This window comes from Wyeomyia smithii, chromosome 3, assembly GCF_029784165.1.
Source record: "Wyeomyia smithii strain HCP4-BCI-WySm-NY-G18 chromosome 3, ASM2978416v1, whole genome shotgun sequence".
Lineage (NCBI taxonomy): Eukaryota > Metazoa > Arthropoda > Insecta > Diptera > Culicidae > Wyeomyia > Wyeomyia smithii.
In genome coordinates this window covers 26,972,672-27,000,655 of record NC_073696.1, presented here as the reverse complement: position 1 = coordinate 27,000,655, position 27,984 = coordinate 26,972,672, and the positions used below count along the sequence as shown (strand labels likewise).

Genomic DNA, 27,984 nt, shown 5'->3' with positions numbered 1-27,984 from the left:
TCATTTATTTTCGAACCCTCAAAAACCCTTTCCGTGCGCACGGCAATGTCGCATAGTGGAATCGGAAATGCCATTTAAACAGCTGGTTGCACAGCACACCGAAAACAATCAAAGCAACCGATGATCGCATAGCATAACCGGCTTCCAAAGCCTAATCGCAGCGTAAACCGGCCATATTCATTCAACAGAGTGCCGTCTGTCATTCACCGCACTTTGTTTTTGTTTCATCTGAAAGCTATGAGCCATTTTGATTTGCGGAACTGACGGGAGACGAGATAGGCGGAACTGGGTAGTTGTTGTTTGTGGATCAAGTGCGTTCGTCTGGTGGCTCTTACCGCTTGGATACACAAAGAAGAAATAAACTGAGGAACAATCCCGATATGGGTCAACCGTCTCGAAGCTAGAAGACAACAAGGGCTTTACCTCGGGTAAGTATATAGGTTAATATTGCTAATTGAGTCGTTGCTTGTCCGCCGTCTGCCTATAAAGCATTCGCAAATCGTTGCCGGAGCCGAGCAGCTTCCCGAAAGCCAGAAGTTAGGTATGGCATATGGATAAGTGGTGAAACCGGATCGGCTGTAGCAGGCAGAATGTCAAAGTATGATATCTATGTTTTGCTGTCGGTACTACTTTTACGAGCTAGTTATTTATAGCCGGTTGTACGTACATTTTGAAGTGTGCAGTAGATAAACGCAGTCTAAGATGGTGAAAAACGGGAATGCGATAAGGTTCAGCGAATTGTTCCCGGGTTTGTAGGAGAAAATGGAACTTCATCCATTCATCCATTTCTCTCCCGGGGAGTAGGAATGCTATCGCTTGCAACAGCGGCAAATGGATATGGGAAACAATTTATCAATCCGTTTTATTGCATCTATTATTTTTTATGCTCATACAGGGGCGATGGGACTTTCTCGTGTCCAATCTTCGAAAGAAAGGATACTACACAATAACATTCATTTTGAAAGAAAGAAGCAATTTCGAAACCTTCAAACTGAACAATTCATAATTTGTTAGAAGGCATACACAGAGATAACTGATACTGAAATTCACAGCGTCCCTAAATGACATGTATTACACACACACCAATCACTTGAATTGACATACAATACAGACGCATTTCTTAATCGTTTATCACTTTCATCTTCAGGTCTGTCGTTTTGGAATTTGTCATTCATGACAAATGCTGTTTATTTTCACACGATTGTACGAAACTAGTCTTCTATTATTACATGACACGCTGGAAAGGTTTTCACCCAAGCGAATAGTGGTGCATCAAGGGAACAGCCCAAACGAATTCCTCCATCACAGCTTCAGTTGATCCATGACGAAGAAAACGATGATGGGCATTTAAAAGAATATTAATTCGAAGCTACCCGTGCTTTGCTATTCAGCTAGATTGCTACAATCGGCTGTAGAAACTCGTGGCGAACAAATAACAAAAAAAAACAAGGATTGATGTGAATCCAATGTTACTTCTCGCTCGATGATTCCGCGATTTCTTTTCCGCTTGTTGAACTTGATCTTTATGCCGCAATCTGCTCCGAACCGGCGGTAATGCGGAGGTGTGCAGGTAAATATTTACCATATAGTCTCCCTCCCCCTGCCGGATACCGGTTGTGCAAACAGGCACAAACGCGCGAAAATATGCTGTGCGGTACAGCATGTTTCCATTATCTGTGTGGTAATCAACGGAAAGCAACACCGATCATGGCTTTGGGTTTTGTTCTGGGTTAGGTTATCCATCCATAGTGGAAAACTACTGCGGGTTGTACGATTTTCACGCCGAACTTAATGTGAATCATGATTGCCATCCATTGTTGGTACGGCCGCGGTGTTAGCCTGCGCAACGGTGTGTGAGCTGGTCATTGACCTTGGGACTTATTTTGCACTACTTTTGGTTTGCTGGCAGTAAAGAATTTCGAGCCTATGTAAAATAACCATGCAGTGACTTCCAATAGCATCAAGCGACAAACTCATTCTATGTAAATAATCACATGAAGATGATATGATCGAGATATTACGTGATGTCATGCTAATTGCTTTTGATCAAACTTCGAACACTACAGAATAAAAATCGAGCTAGTGAGGCACAACCAAAATAAATTTTTAGTCAGGTTAGGAAAAAGAAGCAGTTTGATTGTTTTGGTAACGAAAACATAATAAACAAACCTAATGCTAAAAGTTTCTACGTCACAACGTCAAAGGTTTCATCACAACACATTGGTAGATATTGATAAAAAAGAATTTTAAGCAATAAATATAACTTTTGAGAAGATTTTTTTTTCCTTACTATTTTGAATACCAATTCATAAAAAAGAATTGAAGACATTTAACTTTGGTTTTCCTTTCAAAAATTAACATATATAAACTGCATAAGGCTTCTTAAAAATTCATCATGAAAATAACTTATATACATCAAAAATCAAAATCAATTTTCATTCTACAAAACTGCATAGTTTCCTTGTTATTGTTATTTTTAAGGTACAACGATTTCGGAAATTATTATGTTATTTCATCTTAAGTAGTATATTATTATTATATACTAGTTGAACATTCCCGGCGATGCTCGGGATCAAAGGTTTTAAAGATAGATTTTTTTTATATTTCATTGCTGCATTAGCTCAACTCACTTCAAAAATATAATTTACATCTTATACTTCCATCATCTCTTTAAGTAGGGTGTCGAACGTCTTCGTCAGTGGTTTTTTTCGGACCTTTTTTGCATAAGATTGCGCCAGTAAAACTACCGAATAAACTACTGACGAAGACGTTCGATACTCTACTTCAATATTCTGAGAACGTGCAGAACAGAAATACCCATATTGGATTGTTTTTTGTGATTTTGGGCTGATTTACAGAAACTGGAAGTCACCATTTTGGGTTTCAAAATGACGTATGGAGTTCCATTTTCGAAATTATTGAAATTGTTGACCTAATATCACTTTAGAAGTCATAAATTTGCATGTTTCATGTAGTTTTGTGAATAAGATATCAAATTTAGTAATCAGCTACTTGTTATTTATCTTCAAATATCTTTTCTGAACGTTAACAAACATTTTAATAAAAAAAAAAATTGTGTTATCGCTATAAAATGACGTATGGAGGTCCACTTTCGGAAGTATTGAAATTGTTGGCTATATATCACTTTAGGTTATTTTCCTGAAACCGGAAGTCGCCATTTTTTAATCCACAAAACTTTGTAGAAAATAAGGAAATAACAGATTTTTAATGCTTAAGCTGCCTCTTAATCGATATTCAAACAATTGAATCGTAACCTTGCCTGCAGCTAAATGTGAGTTCTAGTTTGGATTAACGGAAAAAAGTAAAACAGTAAGATTAAGAGCTGAATGACCTTCTGGTTAAAAGCTCTCTAATAAAAATCAAATTCAAATTCAAAAGTACAAAAGTAAATCGAATGCCGTAAAATGTAACTATTCACAAAACTACGAAAACATCAGAAATGTAAAATGTTCATACTCGAGACATGGGTTATTCTGCAAAAAAAATTGTAGATGAAAGAACAACGAACATTTTTTTGCAAAAAAAAAAAACAAATCATTGAATTTTGATTCAGAGGCGAATTGCGCATAAAAAGTCAAAGTTTCGCATGTAATCGTATAAAAACGTATAAATTAAAAAAAAATATTTTTCGGTGATTTTCTGTATACTGTATGCTGTATGTGGTCCTCGTGGCTCTGTGTTTAGCGATGTCGATTGGCTCCCACACGGTTGTGATATCGGGTTCGATCCCCGATCAGGTCGAGAATCTTTTCGATCTGCAATTTTTCTCGACTCGTTGTTCTTATCCTACAACATACAAAATGTGCTAAAACAATATCGATAACGAATTTTCTCAACTAATCTGGTTGATCGAGAGCGCTATTAGAAGGCTGCAATATTGTTGTGCTGTATACAGAAAATCATCTTCAAACATACATTTTAGATTTTAAAATAAACAAACATTATAATGAAAAAAGAATCACATGTCATCGCTTTTAAATTAGATTTAGAGGCGAATTCAGCATAGAAAGTCATAATTTTGCGAGTTTTTCGTAGTTTTGTGAATAAAATCTCAAGTTTTAGTAATCAGATACTCAAAATTTTTCCTCACATGTCTTTCCTGAACGTTAACAAACATTTTAGTGAAAAAAATCATATGACAACGCTCTGAATTTTGATTTAGAGGCAAATTTAGCACAGAAAGCCATAATTTTGCGTGTTTTCGGTAGTTTCGTGAATATCATCTCAAGTTTTAGTAATCAGATACTAATTATTTTTCCTTACACATCTTTCCTGAACGTTGACAAACATTTTAATGAAAAAAGAATCACATGTCATCGCTTTGGAATTAGATTTAGAGGCAAGTTCAGCATAAAAAGTCATAATTTTGCTTGTTTTACGTAGTTTTGTGAATAAAATCTCAAGTTTATTAAACAGATACTTGTTACTTTTCTTCAAATGTTTTTCCTGAACGTTAACAAACATTTTAATGTAAAAAAAAATCACATGTCATCGCTTTAAATTTTGATTTAGAGGCAAATTCAGCATAAAAAGTCATAATTTTGCAAGTTTTACGTAGTTTTGTGAATAATGTCTCAAGTTTTAGTAATCATATACTATTTATTTTTCCTCAATCGTCTTTCCTGAACATTGACAAACGTTTAAATGAAAAAAGAATCACATGTCATGGCTTTAAATTTTGTTTTAGAGGCAAATTCAGCATAAAAAGTCATAATTTTGCAAGTTTTACGTAGTTTTGTGAATAAAATCTCAAGTTTTAGTAAACAGATACTTGTTACTTTCCTTCAACTGTCTTTCCTAAACGTTTACAAACATTTTAATGTAAAAAAATCACATGTCGTCGCTTGAAATTTCGATTTAGAGGCAAATTCAGCATATTTTTGCTTGTTTTACGTAGTTTTGTGAATAAAATCTCAAGTTTTAGTAATCAGATACTAATTATTTTTCCTCACATGTCTTTCCTGAACATTAACAAACATTTTAGTGGAAAAAATCATATGTTTTACGTAGTTTTGTGAATAAAATCTCAAGTTTTAGTAATCAGATACTAATTATTTTTCCTCACATGTCTTTCCTGAACATTAACAAACATTTTAGTGGAAAAAATCATATGTCAACGCTTTGAATTTTGATTTAGAGGCAAATTTAGCACAGAAAGTCATAATTTTGCGTGTTTTACGTAGTTTTGTGAATAAAATCTCAAGTTTTAGTAATTAGATAACTATTTTTTTATAACTAATGTCTTTCCTGAACATCAGCGAACATTTTCATGTTAAAAAACCTACATGTCACCGCTTATTGTTTTTGATTTAGAACGATTCAAAATGATGATGATTACTGTACACCACAGAGACTGAGGGAATAATATCAATAAGATCAAGCGTTACGGAATTCCATTTTTATATAGTAGATTTATTTATTTAATAATTGCCTCTAGAATATTTTTTACTGGTTTTATTCTAAAGTTTATATGTGTGGCAACATATTTTTTTTTCACTTTTTCACGCACTTCGGCTGTTTAAATTTCAAAGCAAACTTTTTCTTGACATTTTTTAACATTTCTAAACAAGGGTACAGTAGCCCACCATTGTGACTCCAGTCAAAATATGGGCTTATACGATTCGATAAATCGAACCATTTGAGCGAATTGAGAGATCTTCCATAGAATTGTCTCTGGTTTCCTCAACTAACTTTTAAGTGAATTGTCCAATCTCAGTGAATTTTGTTCAATCGTCAAATACCAGGATACGTATTCCACACCATCCTTTTCTTCCATAGTCTGTTCCTCTGATCGATATTCCCATTGATCATTTTCATCGCTAAATGCAATTTCGATATGCACGTTTCGTGAACCTTTGATCGCATTTGCGCAATATCGTTTCTTCTCCAAAACCGTCTAGTCATGATGTAGTTTTCGTCAACTAACAAGTTCTGAGTTTTGTTAACTAACAAGTTCTAAGTGTTTTGATTAACTTTTATCAGGCGGATCTCTTGCAGGTATCATACGAATAGTTGGAACAGCTGAAACTTTTTTTTGACCTGAGAAAGTGTTTAAATTGATTATTGTTTTACAATTTTTAACGAGATACGGTCGATGACCAACAAGTAACCGGGATTCGAAGTCCTCTGGTTTGAAGTGCTGGGAACACACAAACTTTGCATCAACCGACAATAGACACCCACAAAATTAAGCCAACTATTTTCGGATTTGTTCATGCCGCGAGAAACTATGCATGCTAACTGGAAGTTTGTCCTTCCGTATCTTCCATGGTAAAATTTCACATGATTTTAGTGAGTAAAACGGTTTTACAAGACTTGAAAGAAATGAATGCACTTCAATTTCCAAAAAAAAACTCTGTGACGTAATATCCCCGAGCGCTTTGATCGGAACTTATGTCGGGCGTGTACATAACCTCTAACCTCTGCTCTATTAATTCGCTGAAACTTTAAACAATTGTTCCTTTTCGATGAAAAGGTCAATTTATGGTATCAGTTCTTCTGATTACTGTTTCAAAAATGTAACTGATGAATAAAATTTCTATATTAAAAAAATGTTTTGTTTGATTAAAATTTCAGAACCTGTTTTTGAGCGTTTTGACGTAGGACTACGTCTTTGTTTTCTATACTAGATTACACTTTGTGAAAATGAAAATGAAACTGGCAAATGTTGCGTCAGATTTCAAACGGTTATAGCAAGCGAACGACTTAATGCATCTTAGTCATTTATGTGTCGGTGGATAGATAAAATGTGTAACAATTTTTTGATATTATGTTCAATGTTGTTGTGGTGGAAAAAGGTGAAAAGTTCCAAGGTCAAGCTTTCCCATACATTTCCCTTGTTCTTGGCTTGCTTCCCAAGCACAGATAACAATAACATGGACGAAATAAATTCCACTGCCTACATATTTTGACTCAACAAAGTGTTTTGGTTTGTTTGTCTTTGTCTAAGCTGCGTGGCCACGCCTTAATGGTAAAAATCTACGCTGAACTCGATACAAAAGACTGCGTGTGGAAAAATTAGCTTCAGTTTAGTTTGTTCCACAATAGCGAGTGCGGTGCAGCTGTTAAAGCTTCGCGACATTGAGAAACGAGAGCTGCATACGAGTCAACTTCCAGGCACCGCGGAGCATGTTACCTTTATTTTGCATACGGCAGCAACAATAACCATCGTACGCTGCAGGATATTTTGCTGGCACAGTTGCTGGAGGGCACAGCGGAGAGCAAATTTTATACGCGGCCAACTAAATATTCGATGCTACCGGTGGTGGTGTGATCATCAGCATTCTGTAGCTACATTTCGAGCTAAAGATTATGAAATCGGTTCTTTTCAGAACTATTAGATGATGAAGATAGGAGTTATGAGAATTTTCACAACTACTACTAGTGTGAAATGTTCATCTATTTCTAAATAATCATTTTTACAATAACGACCAGGACGCACCAAAGATAAACGGTAGTGTTACCTATGAATAGTTTGTCACAAGATATAACCCTCATTTCAAGAATTTTCACTGCTAAATTGAGTGATTTTCCGGTTTAATTGTTTGTTTGTGTTCACTCGAACACCGTTATCAGTCAAATATCAGCAACGAAAATTAGTTAATCTAAGAACCAGAGTGATTTTCGCATCGGGAAAGCAAAAACTTTCTTTTGATGCTTATGAAAATCACTCAGTAGTATTGAAGATGTGTTGGTTTGTTTCTCTTTCTTTCTATAAGCTACGTGGCCACGCCTTAATGGTAAAAATCTACGCTGAACTCGATACAAAAGACTGCGTGTAGAAAATTCAGCTTCAGTTTAGTTTGTTACACAAAGGCGAGAGCAGTGCAGCTGTTAAAGGTACGCGACATTGAGAAACGAGAGCTGCATACGAGTCAACTTCCAGGCACTGCGGAACTGTGTTACACCTTTATTTTGCATACGGCAGCAACACTTACCATCGTTCGATGCAGGATATTTTGCTAGCACAGCTACTGGAGGGCACAGCGGAGAGCAAATTTTATGCGCGGCCAACAAAATATTCATGGTGCTATTATCAGCGTTCTGTAGCACGAATTTCTAACTGAATATTATGGAATCGGTTCTTTTCAGAACTATAGATGCTTGAAGATAAGAGTTATGAGAATTTTCGCAACTACTACTAGTGTAAAATTTTCATGTATTCATGCATCGTTAGTTTTAAAATAACGACTATCAAAAACAAACGGTAGTGTTACCTATGAACAGTTTAGCGCAGCATATAATAATATTTAGTTTAGCATATATTGTATATTTAGTCCTACGTCACCATTTCATACAACCCCTAGGGTTGTATACCTTGTAGTATTTCTTTAGCTACACATCACAATGTTAAAAAATTTTCGCTAAGATACCGATACCAATTCAACGTGCTGTTTTTGTACCATAATCAATCATCTCTGTACCGGCCCTGTTGAAATTTAATTTAATCCTGATTTAGAGAACCGGGAGCTGCGAGATTGAGCATAGAAAGGTTTTGCGCGTGAAGCAGTCCTCGCTGCTTCGAAATTCGATGCTGATCGATTATTTCAGATTTTGCTGAAGCTTTGTTCAGTTGTTCCTTTTTGATAAAAAGGGTATTTTATGGTTTCAGTTATTCATGTTGACTAGTTCACCAATGAGATGTGTGAAAAAAATTACCTTCGATTATCGTTTAGCGGTCGGGCTCAAGTTTCGTCTTCTCGAAAAAAGTTCCTTCCTACGTGCCTCAGAACGGTCAATGAGTTTATTGACCGATTAAAAACTGCACAGGTAGTAGAATAAGGAACGGACTAACCAGTGTCGCCCATTTTAAGCAGTCGAAGGTAACGGCCCTGAATCTCCTGAATTTTGATGAAGTTCAATGATTAGAACGAACACTCTAACTAATTGATCAGTTAGTTAGAGTGTTCGTTCTGATCATTGAACTTCATAAAAAAAGTAGGAGGTTGTATCCAAGACACGACCGCATAACTGACGTAGAACTACGCACACTATTAACAAATGCATTGTTGTGGGTGTTTCATTGAGTCAAAGTCTACTAATGCTTGCTTTGTGCTGCCTCAACAGTAGCAATACTCAGAGGGAGAGATATGCGAAGAGAGTGTTGTGAGCCAAACGAACATGTCAAAATTCGAGCCAAACGAACAAGAAAGGTAACACATTTATAGGTATTGCAATAAGGGTCGATAAAGAATATATTTATTTTCACACGTTTTTCATGTTTTATTGCTAAAACATGAATTGAAAAGGCTCCAAAGTTGCTTCATCACAGTGATTTTTACCTGGTGGTTCAAAAACCCTTTGTATAGTCTACAGAATAATGATGAAAGTATAAATAATAAACATAAACATAAAATTTCACACCTTCACGGTTTTTGTGATACACTTTATTATTCCCCAGGACTTCCACCGTCACCATTAGTTATACGAGCCGAATAAAAAAGTTAGTGAACATTGCGCTCTGGGAAGAGATCTGGCACCTCTGTTATGTTAAACCTAGTTGCCAGATCAGCGGTTTCTTTCATCGCGTATCTCTCCCTCTGAGGATCTCTACTCAACAGTGGGGTAATAAAGACACTGAAAACATGAGCTGTAAAAGCTGTTTCACATTCTGTAAATTAGACGGCTGCTACAGATTCAAAGTGCTACTATCCAGCACAGATTACTCGCTTGAGTTGTCAAAAAATTACTAACCTTCAAATATTTGTTTATTTGCCTTGAGAAAAGTATTTTTCTGCTCAAAATTGGATTTGCTGATGGCAACGGCAGTCTGACGACACACGCTGAGAAGCAAGAAAAACCGCGCTGCTCCTGAGATATGGTGACCAACCACAGGGCAAGTGCTTAATTTGAAGGCAGCCACAGGCGCGACCCGCTGCTATGGTATGTTACTGCAACTGCTGAGTGCCGATATCTGCTGCTACTGCTGTCAACGTTGTGGACGGTCCATCCAGTTCACCTTCCGACTAATGAATGTAGCTAGTTTTCCCAGAAACACTCTTTTATAGCCGAAGGGTGCTACGTAATAGGCCTGTTCAGTTGTCTAATTCTCTAATATTCTTTAGACGAATTATTCCACAATTCGCATTCGATATTTGTTTCCAGCGAATAAACACTGATGGTGCTCTCACACACGCAACGGTTTTAACCCGTATCTTATCGCGGTTTGTAACATCAAGCGATTTCGTTTGCTCGCTGTTGCATGTTGCATCATGTTGCAACTTGGCAGTTGAGAGACGACGAAATTCTGTTCATGCTGATTGATTGAATCGACTTCATGTTAGCTCTGAATAGTCGAACTAACTGTCTTTGTGAATGTGTTCTAACAGGGCAGTTTGTTATTCGAAGTCGGTCATGCTGATCGCAGCCTTTGCGCTGTCCCTACAGTGGAGGGTTTACTAAATAAAGTAAAAATTAGACAACTACAACAGAATTTGATTGCATCCCGCACAGAATGTCTGCTTGTGTTGATGCCAGAAAATTATTAACATTCAATTATTTGTTTATTTGCCTTGAAAAAAGCATTTTGCGGTTCAAAATTGTTTGCTGATAACAACCTTTGAGCTGCCCTAACAGTGGGGGAATTAAGATACACGGACAACATGCACTGTGGAAGCTATTTCACATTCAGTAAATTAGACGGGTGCGACAGATTTAAATTGCTAGGATCCAATACAGAATGCTTGCTTGCGTTGTCAAAAATTATTAACTTTCAATGACTTATTCATTTGCCTTGAAAAAGGCTATGGTCTGTTACTGCTCAACTGCTGAGTGCCGATATCTACTGCTACTGCTGTCAACGTTGTGGACGGTTCATCCAGTTCGCCTTCCGACTAATGAATGTAGCTAGTTTTCCCAGAAACACTCTTTTATAGCCGAAGGGTGCTACGTAATAGGCCACACCTTTCTGTTCAGTTGTCTAATTCTCTAATATTCTTTAGACGAATTATTCCACAATTCGCATTTGATATTTGTTTCCAGCGAATAAACACCGATGGTGCTCTCACACACGCAACGGTTTTAACCCGTATCTTATTGCGGTTTGTAACATCAAGCGATTTCGTTTGCTCGTTGTTGCGTGTTGCATCATGTTGCAACTTGGCAGTTGAGAGACGACGAAATTCTGTTCATGTTGATTGATAGAATCGACTTTATATCAGTACTGCATATTCGAAATAACTGCCTTTGTGAATGCGTTCTAACAGGGCAGTTTGTTATTCAAAATCGGTTATGTTGATCGCAGCCTTTGTGCTGTCCCAACAGTGGGGGTATTAACTAAATAAACTACAACAGAATTTGATTGCTAGGATCCCGCGAAGAATGTTTGCTTGTGTTGATGCTAGGAAATTTTCACCCTTCAATTACTTGTTTATTTGCTTTGAAAAAAGGCATTTTGCTGTTCAAAATCGGTTGCTGATCGCAACCTTTGTGCCCCAACAGTGGGGGAGTTAAGATACACGGACAACATACACTGTGGAAGCTATTTCACCTTCTGTAAATTAGACGGCCGCGACAGATGTAACTGCTAGAATCCGCACAGAATGCTTGCTTACGTTGTCAAAAATTATTAATTTTCAATGACTTGTTTATTTGCCTTGGAAAAAGGTATTTTGCTGTTCATAATTGGAATTGGTGATGACGATCTTCATGCTGCCCTAACACGGGGGAAAAATGGCAGTCTGGCGACACACGCTGAAAAGAACCGCGCTGCTCCTGAGACGTGGTGACCAACCACAGGGCTAGTGCTGCTGCTAAGGAAGGGCGACTGCTGTTGACAACTTGTCGCTGTCCAGAACTATTATGAGCGGCTTCGGCTGAAACAGGCTCTTATATAGGCCAAATAGCATGTTTTCAATTGCAAGGTATATGATTCTGTCGACCGTGCTTGGGAAGCAATCATATAACGACCAATCAGAGGACGTAGTTTTCGTTTAAACAAGGCTTGACAATTATTAATAGTACAATAGTTTGCATAATCAATCAACAATTTTCTGGGTGGATGCGTGTATAATTTTCCAAACAATTGCTGCAAAAATGAAGGAAATCGGTTGAAAACAAACCGATTTATAAGCATTTAAAAAGGGACATATTTCGTCCCCTTTTCGTTAATAGTTTTCTTAATTACATCCCTATGTGGTAGGCTAAAGAAAAACGTAGTTCTACGTCAAAAAATCATCTAAAATTGCAGCCATTCGGGTGCTGAACAAATCGCCTGCAAAACAGAAGCAAACTGCTTGGAATAGTATCCCTCGATCAGAAACTTTAATTGATTTTTGTTTAAGTTTGCTAAATCATTTTTTACAATCTGAAAAGAAGTGCTGACAGAGAAAAAGATGGAGAACAAATTGTTATACAGTCATACCTTTATATAAGGCAACTTTATTTTTATTTTCGTTACGTTATATCGAATTACGTTTTATCGGAGGAATTTTTTTTTTAAATTTATGCAAGAATGTTAATGGTTACTTAAAAATGCGCGAAAACCTATTTTCCACAACCTATCAGTATTTTTAAACCTTTCTCATGCCCATTTAGAAATATTTTCAGAAGCAAAAAATTTTTTTCTGACGTAGAATACGTCTTACGGCAACAATTACAGGAACCCAATTTCAATAGAGGGATCCAATTTCAAAACCGAAAACATCGAGAGCGTCACGAAAATTGTCCAATTTTAAACGTTTTAAACTCAGTCAGTTTCCAACTGATTTCTGACATTTTTGCAGCAATCGATTGGAAAATCATTCATCATATCATCATATTGTTCAAACTATTGTAATATTGGAAATTGTTGAACATTGTCGAAACACAAATGTCGACTTTTGATTGGTCGCTTGCTGCCTTTCCTTAAAAAGGACGACAGAATGGAGTACCTAGTTAGCCGAGAATGCACTCTTTGGGCTATATAAGAGACTGTTTCTCCTCAAGCAAATCAGTTTACTAGCAGCAGCGGACATCAACATCGATGGCAGAAGGCGAAGTGGATCAGCAGCGGGCAACAGCGGCGGTGTTAGTGGTTAGCTGCAGTTCCTACCTCTTTCAGTTCAGCTTCCCTTCGATCTGAGTTGGACCCCACCAGATCCAATCCAATTCAGATATCGTTGGGTGAATACAACCCGAAACTGAAAGAGACTCGCACCGCCAGGTGGTTTGAGAAGCCACCATCATCCAGCGTATGTATAAATGTATAGGGTGTGTGCACATAACATGTGTAAATATCTGTAGCGTGTGTCGCTAGCTATCAAGCTATATAATGTGTGTGGCTAGCGTCTGTGGCTTGCTAAATAGCGTACGTGGCTAGCTGTATAGCGTGTGTGTATGTTTATAGCGTGTGTTGGCTTGCTATATAGCGTGCGTGGTTTGCTATATAGCGTGTGCATGTCTAGCGTATCTGTGCATGTCTATAGCTTGTGTGGCTTGCTATATAATGTACGTGGCTAGTAGTATAGCGATAAATGTTTTTTATATAAATGCAAATAAATCACCTCATGTTGAATTTAATTATCACTGTATCATTCAAAACTAAATAAAAAATTTGCCATGTTGAAAAAAATTATTCAGTTGTCAATAAATGGCATTAACAAACACATTTAACTTCAGCTAAGCCTCAAAGTTTATCTGAAGAATTTCTGAGCTAGTGAGCCTGAATCACAAAATTTTTCGCGCAAGTCTTACTATTTGCAGCAATCAGTTGTAAAATTATCTACGCTATCGTAAAATGCAGAAAATTGTCATTTGAACTGTTATACTGTAGATGGGGACACTATTTGCCCTTGTCTATAGCCTCTTCGTAGCCACTACCTAAATTAAAATATCTTAGTGCAACTTTATGCAAAAAACAGCCTCAAAACAATTCAATTTCATTCTTGTTTCGGATACGGCAGCGAGTGAAACCGCGGTGTCGGCTACAGAGGTAAACGCCATCTGGAGCAAAGAGACTATTGAATTAATGAACCTCAATTGAGTGTATTTCCAAACCAATTCCAAGAAATACATTGACATAAGACAGGCTTTCGTATTCTACGCTAACTCTGCTGTCGTTTCTTATAAAAAACCTCTTTAACTATTTCAATTGATACAAGAGGTCACTCAAAGATGCGTGAAAACCTATTTCCCATCACCTATCAGTATTTTTAAACCATTCTTATGCCCCTTTATAGAAAATTTAAACAAGCAGAAAACATTTTTGATGTAAGAGGTTGAATTGTTACTGAAGGATGCGTGAAAACCTATTTCCCATCACCTGGGGGAAGGTGTGATAAAATGGACACCCTGAGCCATTTCCCAATTTCCTCCACAGTTTAACACTACAACTATGAGTCGATAGCGCACATCAACCAAGCCACTAATAGTTGATACAAAAAATAAGAAGAAGTACTCAAATATAGTATTTTTCGTAGTTTTCATGAGCATTTTCGAAAGCAGTTTTTTGGGGGTAAAATGGACACGTGTGGGTAAAATGAATGTGTGGGGAGGTGGTTATATGAACACTTCAGGCGTGAACATTAATTATCCCTTCACAGATAGTAAAATGTTGTTCCACGACAGGTAACACACTTATGCATTCACCAACAGTTCAATTTTAACCGTTTGTCGTAGAATTGATAACAATATATGACCTTATCCGCAAGAAACTGAGAAATGGCGGAAGCTTTTTTACGGACATTCCGCATTCAACGGTACGTTTAACCGCGGTCATCTGTTCATCGGTCCGAGTTTACTTTTGCGTTTTTTTATATAAACACGAAGCATCTAGATTTTTCAATGGAAATTAACACAATTTTTTTGATCATCACCATGGGCTGTCCATTTCACCCGCACAGACAAATTATTGAAAATACCTAAATATATCAAGAAAATCATTTGAACTATTACTAACCTTTGATGATTTCTGTTGGTTAATAGTCTGAGTACAGATATTTGCAGAAAAATCGTTATAAAATACTGTTTTACACTAGAAAAAACCTTGCTTTTTGTAGGCCAAAAATAACATCACCACCACGAATGTACACGTTTTTTTGGTTTTTGTATATTCATTGGTTTCAAAACTTACCACAAACATTTTTCTGAAGCAATTTATAGCCCAAAAACAGTTGCTGTATCATTTATTTTCAATTTCAATACATTTTAAAAAGTTACGTTATATCGAGGTTGCCCTATATCGAGGTATGACTGTACTTATGTTTTTATTTCACCCTTCACATTTCGGGTATTTCGTCTCAATACACAGACGACTCGTTAAACTGCTTAGAATATGTTTCCTACTCTAGTTCATGGAATCGTCGAAATTGAATATGTTTATGCCAAATGTCTAAGAAAAAATAACGTCTAAAACGTCGCGATCTGATGTTATCCAGAAAAAAATTGTTTTTTAAAATCGACTTTCTGCGACTTTGAATGTGTTTTGATGTGAAATTGAAATAAAAAAGTTAGAGCAAAAAATATGTTTTTCGTTTTTAATTTAAATAGGTTATTTCCAAAGATAGAGAAAAAAAATTCTACAAGGTTTCCTCAAATTAACGGAGGTATAACGTTGTAGAACCACTTTTTGCTTTATCAAAAAAAATAAAAAAAGTTGATTTCTTCGAAAATTTGGGTTCTTTAATATTTAATAATTTTTCAATAAGCGCTTTATCATATGTAACAACTTTGTAGAAGAGAGTTTCACTCAAATATTGCCATAGAGCTCTAGATCCAAATTTCCCCCTAAATTCGGTTTCTGGAATATATGGGAAAAAATTGACCTTCGAATTTCGTATAGCGGTAGGGCTCAAGAGTTTCGTCTTCTCGAAGAATGCCCTCATACAATATTTCAGCTCAATCGGACAAGGGATGATGACTAGGGAGGACGTAGGGTGATTTGAGCTGCAGATGAAAAATGATTGGGCGATTCCCCCCCTTCTCATTGTTAAGTTTACATTACGAGCAAGGATGGGAAAAATCGTTCAAGTGATAATTAATCAGTAGTCCAAACTGATTCTCTATCGCTTTCGATAATTTCAAAAGGATATGTGGTGAAAAATTTTCACTCACGATTACTTTGATTTGTTTGTTTCGTTTTTTTTCACACGTGTAGATAGGTACAACACGCGCAAACCGAAAAGCTAATTTTATATGTTCTACGGGGTGTTGTCTTCTAGAAATAGAAGAACAGAATCAAACTGATTTCAAGGAAGCATGTATTCAAGTATATTACATGCAAGCTTTCATATAATATAGGATGGTGAACGGCGTCGGCAGTGGTTTTCTTCGGCAAGTTCTTACATAAGATCGCTGTAGAAAACCTGCCGAAGGAAACCACTGACGAAGCCATTCGCTACCCTACATGAAGTACATGCAAGATTGAGATTTGAATTGCCTTATAGTTTGGAGGTTTCAACCAAGAAATACATTAGAGATTTATCGAGAGACTAGTTTGATACTTTCTATATTTTATACTTCATGAGTCCAATTTTATATCATTGTGAAACAAATCTGTAGAGTATTCAAGGTTGAATGTATTGCAAAAAATGCAGCTTAAAACTATTTGACTGGAAAAAAATCGGTGAGAGAATTTTCGTCTTCAGGAAACGAACATTTTCAGTATTGATTCTCCTGAAATTATCAGTAACGATTCTTTTTCATTTATGTAACTAAGCAGCCGTATCATTGTTGATAAGTGAAAATTAACAAAACGATTCCATGCAATAAAAAATCGGAAGTGATTCTCCGAGTGAGCGATTTTTTCCATCCTTGATTGTTTTTAAAGAAGTAGGTCTTGAAAAGTTGATAAGCACTCATGGAAGAGACGTAATGTTGGAGGTATATTGCAAACAGAACCAGCTTAGGCGGCAGGCCAAGACCGAGTCAATTCTGATTAGATTCACAACGGATGAAATCTTAAAATTTGTTCACCAAAAGCAAACGGCAGCTGAAATGTGGAAGGTTCATCAAGAAACCTATGTGAAAAAATCCGTTACAAGTTGAAGGTTGCCAATGAAGCAGATGGCACGATTACGGAAGAAGGAAGGAATCTCCATGCGAGTCCATTTCCGAGCAGTAAATGATCTTGTCCGGCAATTCAAGACCACAGGAGTGGAAAAGGAAGAAGGTGAATTAATTGCTCAACTATTCTTAACCTTATACGACAGCTATGATCCCCGGGTGACGGCCCTCGATAAGAGGAGAAGGATGGTCATACAGCGGCTGTTGACCGAAGAGAGAAAAAAAAAAACAGACCACCAGAATGATCTGAGTGGTGCGGGACTCGTCGGAGGTAGAAAGAAGTAGCAGTTTACCGGCAAGTGCTATCGTTATGGTAAGATCGAGCACATACAGAAAAACTGTCGTTCGAAGAAACCAGAAGGAAATGCTTTAGAAAGCAGTAGCGGTCATGCTAAATGGTGACCAGAAAAAAATCTGAAACCGGGAAAATCCAGTTTTGCCTAGACACAGAATGCAGTGATCATCTAATGAAAAATTCAAATTATATGTGCTTTATGCGGAAAATGAAAGATGCTCCCACTATCGATGTAGCCAAGAATGGAATGACAGTGGTCGGAAAGTATGAAAAAGTAATTCAAAAGTGTGTCAATTCTGTCTAATTTAAATGTACGAAAATGTTGTTTTTCAGAAGTAGCTTCGACGGCGGTTTGACAAAGAGAATGATTTGTTAATTCCGGCGGTAGAATCTCACTTGTTTCCCCATCTAATCCTCCTAGATGCAAGACTCCGAGAATCGCTACAGAAGCGTCTCAAGAGCTGATCCATTGTATGAAGCTGTATCCACAAGGATCGGCGAGACCGTGTGTTGTGTTCTTTCGGCTCAAAGGAAATACGTTGAATACACTGCAATTTTCGAGGGATTTTATAGAATGGTTTTCGATCTTAACCGAGATCACCATAATCCGCCCGAATAAGCTGCGTGTTTCGGTGTCAAGCCGCAAGCAAGCAAATCAGATTGCTGATTTACGTGATGGTACCACGTGTATAATCCAGCTCGCGTTGTGGAGATTGATGGTGTGGTCACCGACTCTCTCGGTGACGATCAAACTCGTCAAGGTTCTGCTGAAGACAAAGATACAAAGATTGCAACAAATTGCATTGCTCAACAAAGGAATAAAAGCTATTACCATCCGATGAGTCCGATTCTGCCAATTCAGTTGAGGAACCTTCGTTTGTTGAATCGGAATGTCTAGGAAGAGAAATAACCTCTCTTCACCTAAACATCCTAGGAGAGAATAAAGTAGGTCGAAAATGACGAATACTTCAAGGCAAAAGTGTGCTGTTGAAAATCCGAAGCAAACTTCTTCGGGAACATAAAAAAGCCAACTATTCCACCTTTTTTGTCGAAGATTCAACCAGAAAGTTCAGATATTGTAACTGGATTTTAAAAAATTTTTGAAGCACTTTACCGTTTATTGGCCCCTTCTTGCAGTGATCATATCCTTCGATGGCTGAGTCATTTGCTGAGATGAAAAATTCAATCTCTATTTTACAGTGGAAGTTCCAGTCATCAGGATTGTCGCGTATCAAATGGCAATACAATGTAAAGAACCTTTTTCATTGCCTCAATATATATTCATAGGTCGAGCAACGACTGCTCTATGATATAGTAGAACTCCTCACCACGAATAATTTTTGGAGATTTAAATTTGGTGAAAGCGTTTGAAAAAGAGTTTATAACAAAGTGTTCAAAATACAAAAATAAATAAACAAAGAAATAATATGAGAAATAAAAGTTAAATGAAAAATAACAGGAGCACAATTTCATTATCAGAAAACGATCAAACAATAGTCGAACGAGATATAAAAAAATCGCAAAAGGATATCGAGAAAAACGAAAAAAATAAAAAAAGAGAACAAAAAACAACAGAAAAAAAGTGACAGTGAAAAACGAGCAAGTATAAGATTTTAATATATCAAGCAAAACGAAGTTGAACAGAAACAGTCTACAAGAGATAATATAAAATCAAAGATGAAAAAAAAAATCAGTAAGAACATGAACATTAGTTTGAAACTTTGAAACTCATTTCGAGGAAATAAAAAAAAGATAGGTAGTCGATTCAAACTAAAATCGAAAATGGTATGCTAAAATCAAAAAACAACAACTGAGAAGGACTGTGAGACGGGAATAATCAGAATCAGAGAAAACACACAGACGAACGAGCAACATATTATATGACGAAAATAGAAAAGACTCATAAAAGAGAGTGATCACCAACAAATTCCATCAATGCAGTCAAAATTTATGAAGCATCACTTTTTAATCGCTACCAATCGAACCGTTAACCGTATAAGACATATAATGAATCTAACCAAACGACAACCATCAAGCTTCTTCAACGTCCCCGACATTGGAGTATTACACCTCAATAGGTTATGGGTCCAGCACGCTTCTACTGCGAAGAAGAAAAACAAACGATGATTCGGATACAGATCGCTCGTTGCGCGTCCAACTTCTTAAGTTTGGTTGACGTTACTTCAAAAAAAAATTTTTTTTTTCGAAGAACAATCCATTTTCTGGGACTTGACGAAATTTTCGAGGTAAAAAAGTTCTCCAGCTCAAAAATTTCTAAGTTCCGGAAAATTTATGGTACCTACTCTGTTTGCATTATTTTATTGTTCAGTAATACAATGTGCAATAAAATAGATTTGTCCCCAAATATTCAATATACCGTGAGACGTCCTAATTCTGCGCGGCTCCTAACTCTGCGCACTTCGCACCAAAATGTTGATGCCTTTTAGTAAGAAAGGAAATATAAGCAGAAAGTTAACAGTTAATGTATAGGAAATCACTTCCAAACTTCATTTTTGAAAATCTGCTTTCAATTTATAATTTTAACATTTTAATACGAAGTGCGCAGAATTAAGAACCGCGCAGAATTAGGACGCCTTACGGTAACTCTTGTAGTTTCCGCCTACTCAGGATTACCGCTCGTAAAATTAAAATTTACCACCGAAGTTTTCAACCCCTGGTTTTTCTCCGTATGCGATAGCTTCTAATTTTGATTGAAAAGTAGGATTGATATGATTATTTAATTTTATCAAGCAAAAAAAAAAAAACTACAATTACATTACCGTCTTTCGTTTTGTTGCAGAAATCCGATCCCTTTCCGGCGAACCGGACTACAAGTCGGTCAACTTAACCTGGGAAGTCGAGGCGTGGAACAGCGACGAAGAAGAGGATATACATCACGGCCACTATGGCGGCCGCCAGGGACGTTCCTTTAACGTTTACTACTGCGAGCTGCAAAACTGGGGTCCCCATCGGTGTCGTTCAAAGATTCTTACCGACAATTCCGATGACAGCGGGTAAGTTTAGCTTATGAAGCGGCGTCAGGAAATTGTTTAGTATTTAAATTTTTTGTAGGAGCAGCAAGCAGTACACGATGACGGTAAAAAATCTCCGAATGGCCACCAAGTATTCGTTCCACGTGAAACCACAGGTTAAACGAGGAGATCAGCGTGCTAGCGGGCGATCGGGGCACAGTGGAGACGAAATGGATGGTATCAGTCCAGGACAGACGGTCATAATTCCAACGAAAGGATGTAAGTTGTTTTTTTCTTCGATTGTTTCGTTTCAACTAATTGAAATCAAATTAATTTTAGTTTCGGCTCACGCCACGCAATGTCTACCGCACGCATCGGAGATCGAAGTTGAAACGGGTCCACACTTTGGTGGTCGCATTGGTTCCGAGAATGGTCAATGTGGCATTCAGGGAGACGCCAACAGCCCACAGGAAAGTTACGTTCTAAGAATTGAGCATGAAAAATGTGGCAGCCGGGTTAGTCCTGCGGATTTGACGGTGGAAACCTACATCACCGTGCAGGAGAATTTGGGCATTTTGACTCACAGCACGCGCAGATTTGTGGTGGTTTGTACCTTCCAGCCGGACACTTTGACTGTGCGTGCCCGCCTGGCACTGCCAGGCAAGGGAAAGGGTGGAGCGGCCCCCGCTCCGGCTAGCGATTGGTGGCCTGCCACCGGAAGAAACGGTCGCGTCCGGCAGTTCAATATGGTCGACAAAACTGGTTTGGTGTTGAAGACTTCCGACGAGGAAGAAGTCGAGGATATTTTGCCAGCACAGGTGAAGGAAGTTCAGGAGAAGGACCTGATCAAGCAGAGCGTAATAGTGGCGAATGCAACGGAAAAGACACCGAAACATGAAATCAGCTCCAAAGAGAATGAGATAACGGATAAGAAGACAAACCGTCGGCGCTCGGACAAGACGGATGCATACCGGGATGCCAAGTATGCGAGATTATTCGAGAGCAAGGTTCCCACTGTGATGAATGACGATGTGGGCAGCGGAGCTGCGACGAGCGGTACAGGAAACAGTGGACAGGAACGATACAGTGCCAGAGCGTCCAGCGATGACAACGATGTCAGCAGTCGAACGATGGACATTACCAGTCTGCTGATCTCCGCCTGTTTGGCTGTGATAATGATTGGTGCCTTTGTGTACGTGCTACAGAAAGAGTTCAAAAAGCAGCGAATAATCCAGCAGCATCACCAGCACCAGCGCGAGCAGCGACCCCCGAATCGAATGGCATCGTTCTAGGGTTATGGTGGTGAAAAGGTGAGCACCCTTTCTCTGGTTCCTCTTCCGGAGTAACAGCGGGTGTCTGTCGATGGTAAGTGATAACAGTAGGTTTACAGTAAGGTTAATTTTATCTTAAACACAATCATGACTGGAAACGTTAAGAGTAAGTTTTAATTTTCTAGTTGAATGTGAGGTTTCTCCCATCACGACGAGTGAAATATGCTTTTTTGTTTCGTTGAAATTCTCGCCTTCAAAGCTCCTTGCTCAGCTCTTCTTTTGAACTTTGTTTCAATTTCATCAATACCGATTTGAGGCGCACCAATTTCAATTCCTCGGAAAACGACTAAGCATATTGCGGTTGTTCGCCCTCGATTGAAAACTATCGCTAGAACCTCACGTTTCAGATTAAGATTTAGATATTTTAGGTGTACTTACCGATGCAGGCAATGCGATAAGGCAAAATGAAACAGGCTTAGTTCGGGATAAATAAGCCGATAGTAGCTTCCATTTTCAAATGGTTTATCATACGTTTACAGTAATTTCGACTTAATGCTGAGATGAACATAATCATTCACTCATTCAAATGACTGTAATAAAACTCATTTTATTCTAGTAGTTTCTTCAGAATATTATCACTATCCCGGGTTGTCACGTGACGACGCTCGTCAGCTTGCTGCTCTTTGATACCAAATATCCGAATTTCCTTTTCTAGCTGCCCGGTCTGATTGGTGACATCAAGAAACTCATTGGTTTTCGCCTTCAGATGATCCAAGGCAACGGCTGCCTGGAGTCGGGTAACGTCATCCTGTTCGGTTTGGATGATCAGCTTCAGGAAGCGATATACTGCCAGCAAATAATCCTGGAAGGTTAGTAGATTGTCCATTCCCTCCATCAGCTGGGAAAGCACAAGAATAGCGGCTCTTCGCGCAGGTAGGTAGCGATCCGTTTCGATGACAGATTTAATTAACAAAAACATCTGTTCGGGAATGATGAATTTACGTTAAAACTAGTTCTGTTTAGTCCTCAGTTCATGCACTTACCTCATAGAAGAAATGATGCACTTGAAAGGATAGAATTCGACATACGTTTCCCAAGTTCGCCAAACTGGAATACCGAAACTCATCCTCCAGACTTCGGCAGCCGTGCAGAAAACAATTGAGCAGCAAGTCGCGGTGCCGGTAGGCAATCGGTCCCACTGCTTCGACTGTTTTCAAAAGCGCTTCCCCAATCTTCAGCCGATAGTCCACATCATTATCTCTCGATTGATACTCCTTGACAAGTGCTTCCAACGTTTCCGTCTCCAGGCGGTCACAAAGTGCCACCAACAAACGGACCGAATTTAGAAAGGCATAGCTTTCCACATTGCGAAGATTGTTCAAGGCCAAAATAAGGATCGTATTCTTGTTTGCCAAAGTCTGTTTGTCACGCTCTTTCAGTAACCGCAGCATCAGAGTTGTCCCGTACACCTTGCAGTAGGGTTCCCTGTCGGAGCAGAGACTTAGCGCATTTTGATAGGGTGACATTTCTGAGCTGTCGTTTTGTCGATTTGAGCTAGCACCTTCCTGGCAGATCACATCGATTTGTGACTTCAACTGGGGGCTGCACCAATCGGAAGCTCGTAATCGCAGCAGGAGGCGGAAAATTTCCTGAACATCATCCCGGGTGTTCAGTCGTTGTAGATATTCTTGAAATAACGATAAGACGACCGTCAACAGATCGTCTTTGGTTTGTGCTTTCTCCAGACTTCTCTCTAGCAGAGATTTGATGAACGCCAGAATTTCGGCTGGATTTTCATACAGTTGACTGTGAAACTGCTTGTGGTTGACCAATTCCATTAGAGCTTGTATTACTTCGTATTTCTGGATGAACAATTTACATGTGGCATCATCCTGTTCTTCCGCGACGAGGAGAATTTCGCTTGAGTCATCCTGTGAATGGAGATTTTAATTTCAGGACAAAAAAAAATGTGAATTTACTTACCGTTCCTATCCTATCAAGAATCTTGAGCAGTGTAACAAACACATCATAAATGAGCAGATTCCGATTTGCATTCTTTAGAATTCCTACCAGTACAGGCCCCAAGCTTTCCTGATCGGTTAAAACCCGTTCAGGTCCAATCTGTAGCGTGTAAGTACCACCGCAAGCTTCTTCAGCTTTCAGATAAACTCGTGCATTAAGTCGTTCCAACGGTTCTTGGTGTTTCGTACCGACCAACAACGCATCCAAAATTCTCTCCAGCTCTTCTTTCTCACGGTTCGCTAAGCAGAAAACTATCAGCGTTTGAAGATACTGGCGCTCTTCGAACCCATCGGGAATCATCGCGTACAACTCTAGGAAGACTCGCGCCAGCGGTACTAGAATAGCCGAATTCAGCGACGTACAGGACGATCCACTGAACGCCATATAATTAACATATAGTGCACCCATCAACTGCGACCGCTCGAACAGGATCGTTCCACTAAGCACTTCACTTGGTCTCACCAACTGACTGAATCTGCCCAGAAAGTACTCTCTAATAGTGACGCGTAGTTCTTCGTACGCCGGAGGCAGCTGATGAATCTGCTTCAAACATTCGACACAAGTGCTGGCATAACCTAAATCCTCTTGCTTTCCATCACCGAAGAGGGCCGCCTCGTAGAAGCTAAAACAGTCTTGCAAAACTTGACGATAGAACTTCTTCGAGTGACCTTTACTTGCAACAATTTTTCCAATTATTTCGTTCTTCTTCCAAGCAGGAGATTCATCAGAAGAAACGTTGCACAGCAAAGTTTTGCATAGCACCGGGAAGCCACTGGCTTCGCCGGTCAATCTGAACAGTTCGAGATGAACTTGCTTCGCAATTTCAGGTGGCAGATTCGGTACTCCTTTGATTACCATCACGCTTCTAAACAAAATTTCCAATGGAAACTGACTAAAGCTTCGTAACAATTCATCAGTTTGCAACGCACCCTCCATGAAACGGAATCCAAAAACGCCAGCTACATAGTCTACAATACAATTTTCCAGTTTGCCTTGCAAAGCAATAACCTTTGTTCGGAACAGCTTTCGGAAAGCTTCTAGACAGTGGCGCAACCTTTGCTTTCGTACTGCCGGTTCCAACTGTACGACCAGTCGCAGTTCAGTTGAGGTTAGACCACGCAGCACTTTCGGCAGATAGAGGTTTAGTGTGAATTGGCGAATGCGGTCCACCGCAACCAGGAAGATGGCTTGTTCGGGCAGGTTGATCAAATCATTCTCTTGTGTGCTGGTCTGAATCACACAGGTTTCGAGGAAGCGTTGTTGTATGTATAAGTACTGAGTGGAGAGTTTCCACAGTGGATCTGCGGTGTCACTTCCGATTGTGCTCAAGTCGTCTGCTGCGGGAAGCAGAATCTCTCGCAGTCCGAGAATTGATAAGTCTGAGAAATATAGAAATATTACAAGTGGTATGGTACATGAGCTATCGCACTTACCTTTTATATCAGCAGCCGCAAGATCGCTGACAACTTTACTAATATTTTTTGAAGGCATGTTCAGAATTAAACTTATAACATTCTTTGCACAATTGACGTTTTTCGATTGCGGTTATCTCAACACTTTATTTCAAGCTAGGAATTATGAATACTACACAAAATTTGTTCACATGCACTTCTTCTTCTTCTCTTTGTTTTGGTTGGACAGGTAACGGTGTTCCCATGCACGAGCCGTAACGAAGTCAACCGCATGAATGAACAAAAACAAATACATGACTCCAACATAAAAGACGAAACGCAATTAAGCTATGCACGCTTGTAAATAATAACTTATCGATTGAGTAACCTTTACTCAGTTTTCGATCCTCATATTTAATAATTCCGGAGTGATTTGCGATAAGGGCGCAACTGGCAAAAGATAGACATCAATACCAAAAATCGACGTAAAATCAACCTGGCTTATAGTTTCCTAACAATACTACGATAAATTTGTGCATTTATGGCTTAAATCTGCGCTTTTCTTCTAACCTTTTTTTAATGAGCCTTGAAGCATTCTGACAACGAGATACGCCCATCTTTCTTTCGCCTTGTTTTTACTTTTTCTTCAGTTGCGCCTTTATTTTAAAAACAAAAATTGATCCGCCCTTTACTGTCGCCTGTTTACGAAATATTTCGCAAATAATCCCGTTGCTTAAAAATAATGTAGAGGGCCAAGTTCCAAAGTATCTTTTGTTTTGGGTAAACTGCTTTATCGCCCTTCACTAGAAGCTTGATTTAAATAATTTTATCGATTTATACAAAAGAAAGGATTCTTGCCATTAATTTCGTAAGTCTTTTCGAAACCAATAGTGTAATAAAACCATTTGTTTACATTTTGTTAGTTGCGCCGTAATCGCGAACCACTCCGGAAATGTCGATTAAAATAATTTAATGATTATGTAGCAGAGCTAAAAAAAAGAAATTAAAACATTAATAAAGGCAAAAAATTGTTGGAAAAATTGTGCGTAACACGCGCTTAAGGCCCAAGCACAATAGATACGTTTGCGTTGCGTTGACGTTTATTCGACAGAAAATGTATGGGCTAACTGTCAAATTGCCGCAAATTTCTGAGTGTTACGGCACATACATAAGACATACGTAACACCCAGGAAGAAATCTTCTAAAAAAGTTGGTACAAAATGAATTACTCGAATTGTACCACACTCTGAATAAAATCACTGTTTGAGTTGTTTTTTAAGGCAGTGTACCTGCGCAGCCCTGCATTTGTCTCGTTCCTACTCGAAAAACGCTGCATTGATTTTTTTAAATAACTTTTCGACAGTTCCTTATGGGATTTTCTTTGGGACTCGATAAAGCCGAGAAAAAGAAAATTCATTTTGTTCATTATTTGTCAAGCAGTGGGACACGACGAGGTACGGAGTACTATGGCGCAACGTGTACCAGAAAAAAACGAAATGAATAATGTTTGTTTTTGTTGATATCATTACTTTTGTCATTCTGTCGCTTTTCAGATGGTAAAAAAAATTACAAATATAAATTTGATTTCGCATTTTTCCCAAAAGTTACACAATGTTCCACGTCTATTGAATGAAAGGTGCTCAATCATACTACTGAAAGCCACTTAAATCGGCTGCGCATACTTGCGCACTTTAAAAATAAAACCCGCAATAAATCAATAACCAAAATAGCTAGAACTATACTTCTAATTGCAAATGATGTGTTTTTATAATATCCCCATTGGGCTGAATAAAACAGCTAAAAATTTTAAAGTAGCTGAAAAAAGCCTGCATACAAACGGATTGTCACAACGGTCAGGTTGATTTATCAGCTGAACAAGCAATAAATTCAGGTTTAAAAAAGCTTGTGAAATACTCCACGCCATTATTTAACTGTTGGCTGGTTAAGCGCTATTTCAATTTAAAAAATAGCTATCAATTAAACACTGAACAAACTGGTTGAATAAACGCCTTTTGATACTCACTGTCTTCTGTCTAAAAATCGATCATTTTTTTATCCGGTTTGTGAGATATTTCAAAAAGCGAAACGTATATGCACATAAAAATAGAAAATTGTATCGAATGATAAAAAATATACCAAACAGAAAAAAGTCAGTATGTTATTTCAATTCAATTACTGTTAATTAATTTGAGTACGATGAACTATTTTAAAATTGTTTTAATGCATCAATGGAGATGATGGTTATTATTTTTGATAGCAGAGCAAATTGGAAATAACTGAACTTACAATATATTTTCCTGGTCATTCTCATCAGGAACAAGAGTTTCTGTCGTTGTCACCTGTTTCATAAAAGCCAACTTTTTTTCCAGATCACTTTTTAAAGCAGCTACTGTTTTTACAAACACATTATCAACCCAAAAAAAGGCTGTAAAAGAGTTTTTCCACAAGCTGTACAAAAAAATAAATAATCACTTCTACATAATCGATCAGCACGTATAAAAGTTGTTCAAATGGTTAAGCCCTTGATCGGCTGTTTAGGAAGCCGAATGTAACAAGTAGCTGAAACCGTCAGCTGAATAAGATTAGTTATAAAAGCGCTTATTTATCCAAAAACTGTTTTTGGGAAGTTTTTATCTCACATCTCCACGAGTTATATGATTACAATTGACATGGTTGGTGTTGCCTGGGCATCGTTGTCATTCGACAATCATTGGAGTGTAAACCAAACATCGGCGATAGAGAAAATGCTTCGCCAACTCGAGCGTCTGTTCACCAAGATATTGCGGCTCAAAACAGCGTCTGATCTCTATGACAAGAGCGGCTGCTCAACGTCCTGGTGTCGGCGTGGGATTCTAAACAGAGTTGCCACGATATTGCGGCGCAAAACAGCGTCTGATCTCCATGACAAGAGCGGCTGATGACCTGGTGTCGGCGTGGAATTCTAAACAGAGCTGCCACGATAGTCTCCTGGCGAAACAGTCAGTATGGATTTAGGCAACGAAATAAAAAGTGCGATTGAAAACTTCGGACAT

General features: G+C 38.3%; 2 protein-coding genes across 2 annotated transcripts in view; one reads left to right on the top strand and one right to left on the bottom strand.

The window, feature by feature from the left end:
* The window catches only part of LOC129730536 (uncharacterized), a 116,331-nt gene extending 94,174 nt beyond the window's left edge, over nt 1-22,157 (top strand). Inside the window, exons 2-4 of the mRNA XM_055689934.1 lie at nt 20,097-20,310; nt 20,369-20,547; nt 20,608-22,157. Coding sequence (XP_055545909.1) covers nt 20,097-20,310; nt 20,369-20,547; nt 20,608-21,560 — 1,346 coding nt within the window. The 3' untranslated portion in view covers nt 21,561-22,157. The remainder of the gene's footprint in view (nt 1-20,096; nt 20,311-20,368; nt 20,548-20,607) is intronic.
* On the bottom strand, nt 21,727-25,279 carry LOC129730534 (transport and Golgi organization protein 6). Its single transcript, XM_055689931.1, has 4 exons — nt 24,995-25,279; nt 23,523-24,940; nt 22,583-23,470; nt 21,727-22,518 (listed from the first exon to the last, which is right to left on the bottom strand). The coding sequence occupies exons 1-4, from the start codon at nt 25,050-25,052 to the stop codon at nt 22,147-22,149; spliced, it is 2,736 nt and encodes a 911-aa protein (XP_055545906.1). The 5' UTR covers nt 25,053-25,279; the 3' UTR covers nt 21,727-22,146.
* Nucleotides 25,280-27,984: the final 2,705 nt, after the last annotated feature.